Below are 15,484 nucleotides of genomic sequence, written 5' to 3'. Positions count from 1 at the left end.
CATATCTCAACTATAACAATTCAATTCCTTGAATCTGTTTGTAATTGTTTTTGCTGTTAGACATTATCCGTTGACTTTTTCAGTCTCATTAGCTGCCTTGATCTGATGGTCATTTTGTGCCATCCTGCATGAGTCAAGTATATGAGAGTAATTGGACATCACTGAAATGTTTGCATAATTCTCTATTTGCTTTCTGGTGCTTGTAATAAAGCCCATAAAGAAGACAGGCTTATTCTTCCAACTTAGAATATGAGGCCACACACCCCAGAGGCAAGGCATTTAATCTGGGTTATTTGAGAGCCATCTGGCTTTGCCTTCATGCTTGTACATTTGCCATCACATGTATTTTTCACTAAAGGTATCAAACACATTGACTGGGAAATAAACCCTCTCTGGAATAAGGGTGAACAGAAGCCAGGGCTTCCAGTGCCACCAGTGAAAGAAGAAAAGCATCCAGGGCAGGATGGGAGGTGGGAAAGGGAATCTTATTCACAAAGCTTCTTTTCCCATTTACATTTCATGTGTGAGGGGCTTTTCATTTTTGAGGTATTGGTTGTAGGAGGTTTTTTTGGGTTTGGATTGAAGGTATTTGAGATGGTAGTTTATGTTTGGAGTAAAGTGTTTATTATTTTTTATTAGTAAAACAGTTTCAATACTGTGAGTTTGGCAGCTTTGCATTAGAAGGCAGAAAATGGTTAACAATCTTTTGCTACAAGGCTTTTTAAGACTAAATATTTAATTAAGAATTGACATAGATTTTTTTTCCTTTTAACTTAGTAACTGATTCTAAAAAGCTTGTAATGTGGATTTTTTTGTCTAGTTACAATATGTTACTTAAACTTATGAAGAAGAAGGAAGAAGAAGCATGAAGAAGAAACTTAGGATGACACTTTGTTTTTTTTATTTTGCTTCCATCTACAACATACTAAAAATTTTAAAACTTAAAATTTTTTACTAAGTGATATGCTACTTTCTATAATTTATTTTACACAGCTGTGGATTTTAGTCTATTTTGAAGTCTAGGAAATTATTTCTACGAATGAGGGTTAAAGTTAGTGATGTCTTGGGGGGTTAGGATACTTTAGAGTAGACAGAGAAATTTTTTCTCTGTGTTTTGGGTTTCTACGATGTGAAACACGGCAAAGGGATCAGAGCTGAATGTTTTTTCTCTCTTACTCTGAATCCCATGTTTGGGATTTTATGCAAAAAAAATTTTGGTCACTAGTCTGAGATTTTGGAGTTTTAGGCAAGACCAGTTTGCCTGGCACCGACCTGTTGGGGCCACATCACCTTCCTGATGCACACATGTGCAAGGCCAAGGGCAAAATTAAGATTTTTGAAGTTTTTTCTGTTGTAGTCAAAGTGTGCTGTGCTCCACAGCAGTCTGTCAAGTGGGGCAGTGTCTTTGGGTATTGCTGTGTTTAAATACTGCCCTGCCACATTTCCGTGTCTCCAGAGGGACTCTTGAACATTTCCTGCCCACTGATGAGTATATAATTCATAAATGTTGCTGATCTCTAAAGTAGAGAGGGACTAATTCACTGATGTGGTTTGCCAGGATATGGGAGGCAGAAGCTCATCTTAGGTGCTAGAGCAGGGCAGAATTTGCACATGAATCCCCACAGCCTGGAAGAGACAAGTATAGGTATCTAATTTACTCTCTTTTCTTTTTGTTTCGCCACAGTTTTCTCAATCAAAGAAAATTTCACCGAATCTGAAGTTTTCTGAATGAAAATCCATCAAACCACCATTTTGCCCATACAAGAGCTAAAAAATTTCTTTTTGGTGAAGAACACCTTGTTAGGAGTAACAGCAATTGCAAATCCTGTGTCATGCTATCAGCTCCTTGATCTTATTTCCTTTTCATTTCACAGGTCTACTCTGTCAAGGTGTTGCAACGCCCCATCCTTTCTGTTCACCACCCAGAAAAATACTCCCTTGGGAACTAAACTGAAATATGAAGTGGACACGAGTGGAATCTTTCATATCAACCAAGAAATCTTCAAAATGTTTCCAAAGGTGCCTCTGCCTTTTTGCAGGATCAGCTTCACTGTACTTGCTGCATTAGGCACTATCCTATAGCCAAGCATTTAGCACTTGTTTGACATTTCTACAGAATTCACTGCTTATATTTGATATGAAAATCTTTTTTTTTTTAATACGATATTTTAGATGATTATTCTGTTTTCTGGTGTCATCTGCAAAATATATACATACACATCCATCCATATGTAGATGTAGATGTAGATGTAGATGTAGATGTAGATAGATATAGATATAGATATAGATATAGATATAGATATAGATATAGATATAGATATATAGATATAGATAGATATAGATATATAGATATATAGATATAGACATAGATATAGTTATATACATACACACACACATACGTATGTAATTTCCTGCAGAATATTGCTGACTTAGGAGCAAAGTGGATAATGAAATAAGAAAGCTAAATAAAAGAGACAGTGATTTATCAGAACTCTTTCGAAGTATAAAATTCACATGTAGTAAATCCAACATTTGAGGGTTGGTCTGCTTTTCTTTTTGGCATGATTATTTTATAATTAATATTCACAATGACTATTTTTATACTTATTTCCATTTGCAGATTATCTGTGAACAGGCTTCATAATTTTAAAATGTATTCATCATAATGATTATTCAAAGCCTTTCCAGCAAATAACACTTGACCTCCAGGGGTATTCAAGGTTATAATCAGTGGGCAATTCCCTCTGCACAGAGTGACTGATGAGCAAGAATGGGCTGATGTGGCTGCAGATTTATCACAAGGCACACCCCTTCAATTTACAGCAGCATACTTGGAGGGGGTGGCTGAAATTGATCCCTTTTGAAAAGTCAGACCTATATTCAGGTTAAGTACTTAGAATTTGTGCCATTGAACCTGTCCTTCAGGGTCCAAGCACTTCTAATCCTTTGGCTTTCTGAGCACTGCTGAGAGGAAGGGAAGTGTTGTTATCTGAATGTGCACATGGGGAGCTGGGGCAGAAGCAGGGAAAGGCTGGGATCCAGGAAAGCATTTTGGCATTTGGAGATGTGCTAAGAATGGGTACATCAAAATCCAGGACTATTATCCTCAAAACCCTGCCTGATTAGGCAGATGAGTGCGTCAAAGTCTGAACACCTGAGATCTGCAAGGTTTGTCCTAGATGATCAGGATGCTGCGAAGGCATCATTGCATGCCAAAATGCCTTTGGGAGTCACTGGGCAGTGACCAAAGCCACCCTCTGCATGGGAGCAGGGCTGTAGCCTGGCGTATGTAGGAAATAAAGGGCAGAAAACACAGAAGCAATGCTGTAGGAGCAAGAGCCTTGTGCTAAGCACGGACACCTGCCTTCTGATTTCCCTTCCAGGGCTGCCAAGGGACTGTGTGTTAAGAAATCACTGCATAAAGCACAGACAGCTCCATATTTCCTCCCTGTCAGACAGCTGCTGCTTTTCTCAGACAGGTGTAATTGCATGCCCTTTTTGCCTCATGGCTTATGGATGCCGTGGAAAGATCCTGGGAATAATCACCCAGAAATGTCAAGCCACTCTTGCATCCCTCTCAAGTTTGCAGTGTGAGATTATTGATAAAATATGTATGTACCAAAAACGAGCACTCTCATGCTTATATAAGCACATTCCTACATATTCATAAGGTGTAGCATGGCTCAGTTCTTCGTCACAGCCCTCTCACCCTAACAGCCCAGTTTGTTCTCAGGATGTGATTTTCACTCCCTGGCTTCAGCAGCAGCTGCATCCCTATGTGTGAAGGCAGGATTTTTCCCAAAGATTACAGGAGGATGCATCATCCATGAGTCCATAAAGGTGCCTGACCAAAGGCAGTGCTGGTAGTGCAAATGCTAATTAATAATCATTAATACTATCAGTACAATTACTGGTAAGCAGTAAAATTTGGGCTGCTTTCTGCGATATGCTGTCTGACAGACTTCTTGGGCTTTACTGGCTGTCCTGGAGCTCTGTGTGCAGGTTTCCCAAAAGCAGGACACCAGAGCCTGAGGAGCCAGCAGTTTGCAGGCAGCTCAGAAAACAGTGCCTGAGCTGCACTAATTCATGGTTTGTGCCCTCACGTGGAAATCAAAGTGGAAAGCAAATGTCTAAAATTACTCCTTATGTTATTGAAAAGAACAGGTTATTGGGGTTTTTTTTTCCATTTGGGTTTGTTGCCTGTGCCATCTCTAATTGCACAGCAAAATATCCCATCACTTTGAGTAGAGGGAATATTGCACCCCAGAACAAGTGTCAACATCCCATGGTTAATGCATCAAGGCGCAGCTGCAGAGGAAAAACAAGAGGAAGAAGTGGAAAAGGGACTTGTTTTGTCCATGTTTTGGGGTCTTTAACTGTTTCCTTGCCGTGCTGTTGCAGGACATGCCGTACCACCGCTCCCAGTTCAAGAGGTGTGCAGTGGTTGGGAATGGAGGAATTCTGAAGAACAGCAGATGTGGCCGGGAGATTGACAGTGCAGACTTCGTGTTTCGGTAACCACCACGGCTCCATTTTCCTCTTTTTTTTGCCTTTTCCAATGACAAATGGAACACTGCGAAGCTATTCTCTCTCGCGTGGAAACATGACATTTGCTAAATTGGCCGTGCCAAGCCTGCTTCTTGCAAAGAAAGCTGTGTTTCAAAAAAAAAACCCAAACCCAAAACAATAACAAAAAAGCAAACAAACAAAAAAAAAAACCCAAAACATCTTACTTTATAATATTTTTTTTTAATTAAGCTTTGCGGAATTATTTCTCCCAAACTCCATGGGGTTAATCTGACTTACTGGAAAAGTCTGATGCTCTGTTTCAGGATATGCCCTGCCATTGAGGTTGTGGATTTATCCTTCTATGGGTATTATCCTATAAGCAGTGTCCTATGAACCTGGGCATAGTTTTCTGGGGCAGATCTGAGCCAGAGGTACAGCCTCTATTGAGTGACAAGCAGCTTGGTCAGATGTTAATAGCTCACAGCTGATGTGCCTCAGAGGTGTGTTTCTGGACTGGTGCAGAGCTCAGGTGCTCAATAACAGGATTTACTGTAATCAAAAATCTATCCGGGGCCTCCAGAGCCACCAGAATAACTTTAAAGGTTAAGTGTCTTCACTGCTCCTCACTATATGTGGAATTATCCAGGTTTTGCATAAACTGGGATGTCCCATGATGAGTGTCCCTGGATAAGAGAGTCTAGTGGCAGTTTTATAATCCTTAATATATATGAGAAAGATTTTTTTTTTTGTTATTCATATGCATGACTAATCCCTCTCTAAATCCTGTTAAGCTCTTTGCCTGGGTCATGGCATATGACCGCTAGCTCACAGATTCATGACTTGTTCTCTAGAAAAGAAAAATCTCTTTATTTCAGTTGGCCTATTTTCAGATCTTGGGTATGTTGTTGTCAGTTTGGAATAACCATGCATAAAACAATTAATTCCTCTGACTTCACACCAGTAAAAATTAGATCAGATTTTGGTTCAGTGCAGCCTTAATTCAATTTGACATCATATGAGAAAATTTTACATTCAGGATTCATTCTTTTCATACCCCTGTGTCTGCCTCCTATTCCAACTTTTCAGAAAACTATTATCTTAGTTTTCAATGAAAAAACAGTCTGTGAGAAAGTCCAGGCTTGACATAACTTCTTTCTTAAAAGCCTAGTCTATCCCATATGCCTTAAATAATTACTGTATATTCTCTGGTGCTGTGTTGGATCACAACCATAAGTATGGATGAAAGGAGCAGCCCGTGTGAGACATGGAGATGGCAAGCTTTTAAGCAGAAGCTGAAATGTGTCTGGCAAATCTCATTTATCTTTGAGGTCTTTTAGTAGAGGTCCTTGAATGGTACCAAAACTGGTGAAAAAAAGAGGAGACTGTTACAGAACTTAAAAACTGGGTTGTGTTTGGTAACTGTGACAATCAAAGGGATGTTTAGTTAGAACTGGAATATGAATAAATATATCAGTGCCAAAGAAACCCCTGGTTCACCATCTCCAAATTGTGGATTATGCAAAAAAGATGTGCCGCTGTTTTAAAACTTAAGGTCTGCTGACATCAGTTTTAAAGTAAAGCTTGTGTTCAAGGTCAGGTCTGGACACATCTGCTTTCCAGTCACCACTCCACCAAACTATCAGGAATCATCATCTTGGCCACCAGTGAAATTATATAAAACATTTCACAAGTGTTTATGGAGCCCTGATTACATTAAATGATACCTTCAGAACACTTGGGGGAATCTTTTCTTGCGGCCAGCAGCATGCAGCCAGGATTGTTCTGTGAAGTAAATTCCGAAAGTAATTAGTTATAAAATACACACCAGGGTTGCATTTACCAGTAGTTATTGTCTGTCTCCATCTACTGGCCAGAGGGGACCTCTGTGAATTTAGAGATGGGTCTTCTCTCTTGGTGAGGATGAGTTTTTGGAGTCTTGTGACAAAAGTACAGTTTGTGCAGATAGGACCATTTTTATAAGGCATTTTCACCTTCAAAAAATTCAGTCACTCTCAATCCTGGTGTGAATTTCCTGTTCAGAAACACTGAAGCTGATTATTTGAAAACCCTCCTCAAATATCATCTAATAGGCACAGTGCCCAGTGCTAGGTGGTACAGGGGGTGCCCAAACACCTGAGCTGCATGACCCAGCAGAAAAAAGTCCTAGAAATGGCATTGTCTATGAAAAGGATAGCCAAAATAAATTCTCTGGCCAGATAAAAATGGACTATCTGTAAGGTGGATGTGAACCTTTTAAATGTTAAAAAGACTTTGAAGGCATTTTGTGCATTCTTCTGCTCCCCAAGCTGTCCTCTCTCTTTGACTGAGAAATTATCCTGTCAGCTGAACTGTGGTATTGTGAAAATAGTGAGCATCTTTTACCCTAAATACCATCACAGTTTTTGCTCAGCCCTGTTCTTCAGAAATAAGGACAACTTTGAGAATTAGGCACAGCAGTATTTTAAGATGTGGGGGGCCTTAAGAGTGATAGTTTTAATTGAGGCTTGCAGGTCACTTCAAAAAGCTTTCAAAGTGTCACTCAGTGCCTAACTCTAGCTTAAAGTGTAAAACCAGTTGCAAGGCCACACATTTTATCCCTGAAAACACATACTGAAGGTTTTTTTCAGCTGGATTTCCTTTGGAAGGAAAGAAAGTATGATAACTTGGAGTGTGCATTTCAGTAACTTCAGCATCTCTTGAGAGATGCTCTAAATTTTGTGAGATGATGTATCTAGGACAAGGCCAAGGTGAATGGAGGCTGGGCAAAGTCAAGGCTTGCAAACCTCACAAGTTTGCTTCCAAAAACTTTAATGTCCTGTGGTGAACTTGTAGAGTCAGAATTGCTGCTATTACACCATGTTGTGAGATGCTTATAAATGGAAAAGGAAGTGAAGCAGATAGCTGGGGATTAATTAGGTCTGGATTGATTTCTCTCTTGTGGAACATTTCCCCTAAAATCTCCTGGGTATAAACCAAAGCATCTTAAAGGCAGTGTTTTAGATATAGTTTATTAATTATTGAATACATCTCAGCTACTGCTCAGCAAGCCTTTGATTTTATAGGCTGATTGGCCTTGGAGCTTCAATCCATTTTGCATCCAAAACTGCCAGAGGAAATAGGTAAATTGCTGTTAAGGAGGCAAAATGAGCCTTGGGTGCACCTGCAAAAAGGAGTCATGTCTCACAGGTGAGGGAACAAGAGAGGTCTTCACACAGCCCTCAAGAACTTGTTAGATTATTGCACAGTTTGAGCATCAACATGTTTTGATACAATTTTAAATTCTCACTCAATTTCTAGATTTGTTGCTTGGCAGAAATGCTTAAATAAATTTTGTTTACTAGTCCTGAAAAGGTGAAATAAATTTTTAAACTTTTTAACTAATTTCTCTTTTTTATAGATGCAATTTGCCTCCTATATCTGAGAAATACTTCATGGACGTTGGGGTGAAGACAGATGTCGTGACTGTCAATCCCAGTATAATCACTGAGAGGTTATTTCTGGTTTTTTTGTATTTTAATTTTTCTTGATTTCCCAAATGTACCTTAAATGTAATTCTGTTACACAGAACTTTTTACCAAATCCTACTTTATACCATCACTATGAATCATACATTTCATTCTGGATTGAATAAGTAACAAGTTGTAGAAATGTGTTAAACACTTAAACCTGCACTTTGATGATGGAAAATGGAAAGGCAATGAGCTAAAATTAAATTAAAAGAACAGAGCCATCCTTCCCCTGCTCTCCTTGCAAGTCCCAGTCAAACACCTTAGAAACATTCAGGGTGAAAGAAACTGGATCCTACCTGAAATGCTGAAGTCAGAGAACCAGAGTCATCAGCTTTGGAAAATTAAGATCATCAAGTAAATAAAGTAACACACATTGTTGCATGTTTTAAAGAAATGTCAGTGAAACTTTATTGTAGACAGAACTGACTTGGTGATTTTAATTTTAAATTTGTTAATGCCCTAATGCTACCTTGTGACATTTTTGGGACCATAAGGCTCATTACTGCTTTCCTCTCTCAATGGGGGAATGTGTTTCTTTTCTCAAGCAACATAAAATAGTTTGTTTGACTTTGGATTTCTTTTAAAAATTTTACAGTTAGATGTTTTAAGCACTTGCTAGCTTTGGTGTTGGCCACTTTTTTATACAGGCCTGCACTGCATGGTGCACTGAAGAAGGTCCTCGATCAGAGAGTCGGCTGAGTAATGACAATCACACCAATGTGGCTACATGTCGTTCTCCTTTATTTGGCAACTTTGGCATATTTATTCCTCTCTATACATTGTCTCACACCACTAGTGCTTGATGCTCATTGGTTAAGCAACTGTAGTTACACGTACATGTTAATTACTGATTATAGTAATTACTGCTTATAGTTGTCACACTATAAGCATCTTTAGCTAAGGTGTGCCAAATTAGCAGTTTCCCACAGCGTGCTTGGCATCTAGTCACATCTTGGCACAATGCTCACTCTTCCTTGTTGTATCCATTCGAGGTCGGGACATGGTCTATCTTGTTCCGAGGACAGTACATGGTCTTTCTTGTCCTGAAGACAGCACACGGTCTTCAAAATAACTCTGTAACCTGCAGGCCAGGGTTGTCCAACTCACGTAGGAGCGCAGCATGGTCTTGTTCTGCTAAAAATCCTTCTACAGTGCACCACGTAGCTTGGAAAAATTATGTGCTTCTAATAATACCATGAGAAGCGAGACATGATCAGAAATGGCCACAAGGTTATTATGAAGTTATTATGAACTTTTAAATTTTTTTTTAATTTAAAAAATTAAATATTTTTTAATTTTTAAAAAGAAATTGTAAAAAAAGTTATGTTTTTAATAGCTTTTTAGAAGTATGTAATTTCTACCCTACTTTTCATGCTGATTCTGTAGCTACAAATCTAAGTACATTCCCATTGATAATGGGAAGCTATCAACAGGAGGAATCATCTCAATTATCCCTGTGTCGGAAATATTTTAGTAAAAGCCCATGGGGTGTGTTTCCTGCTGGTAATGTGCCGACCATCACTCATACCCTCTCCCCTCCAGATTCCACAAGCTGGAGAAGTGGAGGAAGCCCTTCTACGACGTGCTCCAGGTGTACGAGAACGCCTCCGTGCTGCTGCCGGCCTTCTACAACACGCGCAACACGGACGTGTCCATCCGCGTCAAGTACGTGCTGGACGACTTCGAGTCCCAGCAGGCAGTCTATTACTTCCACCCCCAGTATCTCATCAACGTCTCGCGCTACTGGCTCGGCCAGGGCGTGCGGGCCAAGCGGGTCAGCACCGGGCTGATCCTGGTGACTGCGGCCCTGGAGCTCTGCGAGGAGGTGCACCTCTTCGGCTTCTGGGCCTTCCCCATGAACCCCTCAGGGATTTTTATAACTCACCACTACTACGACAACGTGAAGCCTCGCCCCGGCTTCCACGCGATGCCCTCGGAGATATTCAACTTCCTCCACATGCACAGCAAGGGGATCCTGCGGGTTCACACGGGGACCTGCAGCTGACAGGGACACTGCTAGAGTATGGCGGGAGCTCGATGGCCTGTGTATGGTGTAGGAGGTTTTGTTACAGCCCGAGATTATGCAATAATTGTTTGATATAAATTTCCTCAAGGTGTTGCATCCCATAAGATCTAGGACACCAGCATCTTTCCTGCTAGCAGAGTTGGGTCCGTAACAGTGTAGGAGAAGCAAAACTCCTGTGCCCCAGGGTACATGCTGTCCTGGAAAGCAAGTCAGATAAAGAAGCACATTTACAATACATTTAGGGATAAATAGAGCACATTAATATAGTTATCATTTCACTATGGAGAAAAGCACCAAACTTTTGAGGAAAAACAGAGGTGGAGAATTTTAGCATAGATTATATGACTTTACATAGGTTTCTGAATCGAGTACCTTGGGGTATTGCCAGATGTTATTGAACACTCTCTTCTCTGGCCTTTAGATTTTTGAAAATACTCTTTAGCATTATAGCTTAATGGGGATATATAACTTAAAATCTTTGTTCTGTAATGTCACAAAGTGTTGATCAAAAATAGCAGATAGATGTGTTAGAAACAAACAAAATCACTTTATGAATTTTTTCAACCAGGATAGAACAGAATGTTGAACTCCCATTCACAGCAACAGGTAACTGTGTGAATCATGTTGTGATATTGTTTTAGAGATTGTTTCTTCTTCCTTCTTGCGCCTTGCATTTCTGTTCTCCTCTGCTGACTGTGCTTCCTTTCTCCTTGTCTGTGATGCTTTCCTTCTGGCTAACACAAGGCAATGTGTGCACTTCCTCCCACAGCCACCATCTCAGCATCACATTGGAGTCCTTGCTGAAGAAACAAGCTCCTTCACAAGGTTTTCTTGAGATGAAGAGCAAGGGGATTACATAGTTATATTTTACCGGTTGATTTTTTTGTTCAGCATAAGATAGAAAAAAAATCATTTCCTCATTGATTTTTATTAAAGACTTTGTGAAAGTATCTGAATGTTGATTCACTGTTGTACAGGTTGAGTTAACACTTTCAGGTATCTGTAATATGTTAATGTCAGGAAATGAAGTTAAAATTCAGAGAAGTTATTTTGTGGCTTAGATTATGATACTTATTTTAAAATTATGCATCTTGAAATGTCAAATGTCTTAATGTGGCATTTTTGTATATTGAGAATGTTATTAGGATAGTAAAAGGGCTGGTGGTGTATTCTTTAGATGTCATCAGTGTAGCTCTGTCAGGTGTGCCAAGCCTAATTTTTCACCTGCTACAGTTGACAAAATCCTGGAGAAGAAAAATGCCAGAAGTTGCTGGAGTTAATTTTGTTGTAGTAGGCTGCTGGTAATTGCCCTTTCATACTGGTATGGCTGCATACACAGGAGGTGAGGTTTGCTGTTCCAGCTGTGCTGGCATAGTTAAATGAACAGAGTTTCCCTGCCTAACTTCTTAGCCTGAAGCACTATGGCTGTTGCCTTGTCTTGTCTTATGTAGATTACAAGATCTTTGATCAAGGATTTGAAGTTTAAAGTTCTGTACGAGGGATATTTTATTTTTGCAGGGGGCTGGCAGGGAGAGGGTTTAAATCCAAATATGGACTTGGATTTTGACTCAGTAATGCATGAATGCACAAAGCTTCTTTTAAAAGCCTCTGTGCTATGCTGAGAGCTGTGCAAGTTGCTCACACTACAGATAAAATGATCACAAAGAAAGTGAAAGCACGTTGGTCACCACTTCAAAAGTCCCTGCTGGCCAGCAGTGACCTGGGTGGTATGTGAGAGTGCATTTTATTTACACTACACTCCTGAGGTTTGATTGCCTTAGAAGCAAACCATATCCTTGATGAAGGTGTCAGAACTCACCTGGGAAACACCAGCCAGGGGCAGGTGAAGGACCAGTGCTTAAGCTTAATATATTATTTGTGGTGATGTGTTTTAGGTCTTAGAGTTACACTCCGTGTTATTGAGCACCCCCTCGTATTGTCTACCTGTGAAATAGGCAGCACTCCCGTCAGCCTGCAGGTGAAATGGTTTCCTTGACTCAATATGCAAAAGAGATCTTTGTCTTTGCTGTGTTCTGTAAATTTGTGTGCAAAGGGCTTTGACAATGAAGCGCTGTGATGAAAGTGCTATTTAGAGAGCAATGTGACACTGCAGGTTGGCCGTCTCGCTGTGCATTAAGTTTTATGATAACAGTAATGACACTGAAGCTGGTACTTAGAGCCCTTACTCCTTATTCTGCCTGAGTTTGGGACTAGTAGTGGCTTCAGGTTTGCTTTGCTGCTGCTGCTCTGCTAAGGTTACCTTCTTTAGTAAGAGATTTTTCTTTACTGTGGTGATGGAAGTGAACAAAATCAACTGAAAGGAGTCTGATACGTTGTAAAAGGCACTTCAAAAAAGATGGGAAAGCACTTGAGAAGCATCCATATGTTGATAGAAATAGTGCAAATCCCTCTTTTTAGTTGCAAGAAATCCTTTTGGACAGACAAAAGGATAAGCAAAACTGCATTTACAGTTAACCTGTAAATACAGGTTCACAGACATTTCCTTTCCATTGTTTGCTTCATATAAATGAGCAATGTAAATTCACTGTAATAAGTGCAGTGTTACTGTGTTTAGATTTTGATTGCTTATAAATCTATAGCTACTATATTTTTTTAATGATTTTAAGAAGTGTGTGCAAGTTACTTGCACATATGCACCAAAGGCCCAATCTTGCCACATTTATCTGAAAAGAGCCCCCATTCAGGTGGGTGGGTATTTTATTTGTGTAGGGACTGCAGAAACAGGCCCAGATATTTCTGTGAAGGTGTACATAGCTGTACAGTTAAGGAGTGATTCTCAAGCCAGAAAGATAATTAATGAAATATATATAAAATAGTCCTTGAGATGAAATACATGTTGCAACATGTTCACTTTCCGATTCATTTTTCAGGTGTTGCTCAAAAAGTGATTGCAAAACTATGGCATTTGTCAGAAATGCCATATGTAGAAGGGCTTTTGCAGAAAGAAGGACCCTCCTTGGTTTCTGCCATCATTCTTTTGTGTGCTGAGCATAACAAAATATTTTTTTGACATCAATCATTTGTCTGAGTTTGGGGCTGGTTTTTTTTTCCCTTCTCCCATGAGGTCTAAGCTCCAAATGTCGAATCTTAACCTCTGAACAACAGGATAGATGAGTGATAAGAAATGACTGTGAGGTGTGTTTTCTGTAAGTAAAGGATGTGTGTAGCACGTTGTGCTTTCCCAGAAGAAAGTCTTCAGGCCCCAGAGAAATCTCCCCCACCAATAATTCTAATCTGTCCATGAAGAAAGGCTGTCAGCTGTCTGGGACCACATCCTGAGCCTGAGCTGTAATCTCAGCTCTGCTGCTGAGGATATGAAGCCTGAGACAGGCAGAGAGAAAATGTTATGGTTTAATCCCCAATCCCTCACATTATTTAGGAGAATCCCTTAAGAAGTTCCTGATACTGCACACACTGGCAATGCAAGTTGAGTTGGAAATGATAACTAGGATTGCTTTGACTTTATTGTCGGGTCAACAGAGGAGGCTTATGAATCTGCCAGTGCTGTCATCAAAGGGAAGGAAGTATTTAGCTGGAATAGTTTAGCTGATTGCTTTTGATTCATGAAATCCAACTTTGCTGTTGGACAGAATGGCTTCAATGGCGATAGGGCCATTATAATATTTTAGCATATTTCCCGTGATTGCAGCAGAGTTGTCAAAGCCAGCTCATGAATTGCAAAAGGGAGAACCATGCCATGACAGCAGCAGCTCCTTCTGCTGCTCTCTCAAGGAGGAGAGGCACCGTGCTGAGCAGGTCTGTGGTCTCTTTGAGAAACAATGTGAAGGGAATACAGGAGGCTGCAAGCACAACTCTGCTCCAGAGCCTTTAGTGCCCTGGAATAACACGGCAGAGACAAGAGGTGAAGTTTCACAGCTTGCAGCAATCAGGGGTGGCTCCTCCAGCCCGTGAAAAACCCAACCCTCTTGCAGGCTTGGCTGACGATGAATCAAAGGTGACTCGGGATGGCCAGATGTAGTGGATGGAAAGAAATCAGCTCCAAGAATAGTCCCATCTGTGGGTGTTTGGTGAATCAGTGGAAGGGCTGCTCAGGCCTTGGAGGCAGGAGCGCTGGTGGTGACGCAGCTGCGTGGGTGCTCAGCCCTCCCTGACAGCGAGGAGCAATCTCTGCTGTGTCTGGGGGGGAAACTGAGGTGAGGAGGCAGGGAATCTGTCCTTTCTGATCTTCTGAGGCCAGGTGGCTTGTCCACTAGTCTGCTTCGAGTGCTCTGAAATGGGCCTTTTTCCCCACCTCACTCGCATTTGAGTGTGAAGAGAGCCTTGGAGTTTTACAGGTACAAGGAAAAAGGAAACAGCAACATTTGGCAATCCCTAAAGGGCCAAGCTCCCTGGGAAATTCTGGAGTGAGCTGAGGTTCCAGGAATAAAGAAGTCAGTATTTATGCTTAGGGCCTTTACAAAATCCAGTGAAATGTGTGGAAATTTTGCATGCTCCAGAAATGGGTCTTGATCATGGGTAAGATGAGCAGCCTCTTTTCCCCCCCTCACTTGATTTCAGATACACTTTTTAATATGCTTTAGATACAGTGCAGCAGCAATACCATGTTTTTAATGGTGTGAGTAAAGAACAAGCTTCTCTGGAAGCAGAAGTGTTGTGACTGTCACTCTCCCTTCCAGACTTCATCAATTCATCTTTTCAAACTCATCTATGCAAAGCATTTCATCGTGGTGGTGTAAATCATACATGAGCCCCCTGTACCTGGCAGTATGTATGTGAACCACAGGCCTCAGGAAAAGAGGGTTTTTTCTGCTTGCTTTAAAATATCAGTATGGAATTTGTCAGTGATATGAATGTGTTGAAGGCAGGATGCAGCCCACTACCTTTGAAGCCGCCACAACATTCACATTTGGATTCAGCAGAAATTGAATTCAGGCCTTACATCAGCGCTTGTAAGCCAAGCCAATGACCTGCATCTCCCAAAAAACCCTCCCAGATTATTACAATTTTGTGTCTTGTTATCATCCTGTCTAATGTGTGGGTGACCCTGCTTGGCATCCTGTGTTTTCTGCATGGTATTAAAAATAAAAAGGAAAAAAAAAAAACAAAACTGATTCTAATCAAAACTGAAATTGTACTTAAGTGCTTTTAAAAATAAACTTAAGGGAAATCCAAATGTACGAGAGGCATTAGGTTGAGGGGGCCTGGGTCCCAGGCTGTCAGCACCTCCAGTGCTCCCCAAAGCCCTGAGCATCCAAGAAACATCAGAAATGAGGGACTAGGCCACAGTGGGAAGCTTGAAGTAAGACAAATCTGCCTCAGTGCTTCAAGGATTGAAAGATGTAAATATGTTACCAATGTGTCTGACTTTCTATTTAGAAGCCATAGATGTTCTCAATGTTTGATCTTTGGGTAAGCTGATGTACATTTTTGACTGTACCAATCACTGTAAAATGTGTTA

General features: G+C 40.6%; 1 protein-coding gene across 3 annotated transcripts in view; it reads left to right on the top strand.

The window, feature by feature from the left end:
* ST8SIA5 (ST8 alpha-N-acetyl-neuraminide alpha-2,8-sialyltransferase 5) overlaps positions 1-15,171 on the top strand; it is a 69,143-nt gene extending 53,972 nt beyond the window's left edge. For all 3 annotated transcript variants that reach the window (XM_030969235.1, XM_030969233.1, XM_030969234.1), the window contains 4 exons: positions 1,875-2,019; positions 4,402-4,514; positions 7,907-7,999; positions 9,561-15,171. In XM_030969235.1, coding sequence (XP_030825095.1) covers positions 1,875-2,019; positions 4,402-4,514; positions 7,907-7,999; positions 9,561-10,023 — 814 coding nt within the window. In that variant the 3' untranslated portion in view covers positions 10,024-15,171. The remainder of the gene's footprint in view (positions 1-1,874; positions 2,020-4,401; positions 4,515-7,906; positions 8,000-9,560) is intronic.
* The last annotated feature ends 313 nt before the right edge of the window (positions 15,172-15,484 follow it).

The sequence above is a fragment of the Camarhynchus parvulus genome, chromosome Z (genome assembly GCF_901933205.1).
Source record: "Camarhynchus parvulus chromosome Z, STF_HiC, whole genome shotgun sequence".
Lineage (NCBI taxonomy): Eukaryota > Metazoa > Chordata > Aves > Passeriformes > Thraupidae > Camarhynchus > Camarhynchus parvulus.
Note: the sequence above shows the minus strand (reverse complement) of the source record. Positions and strands in the feature narration are given on the sequence as shown.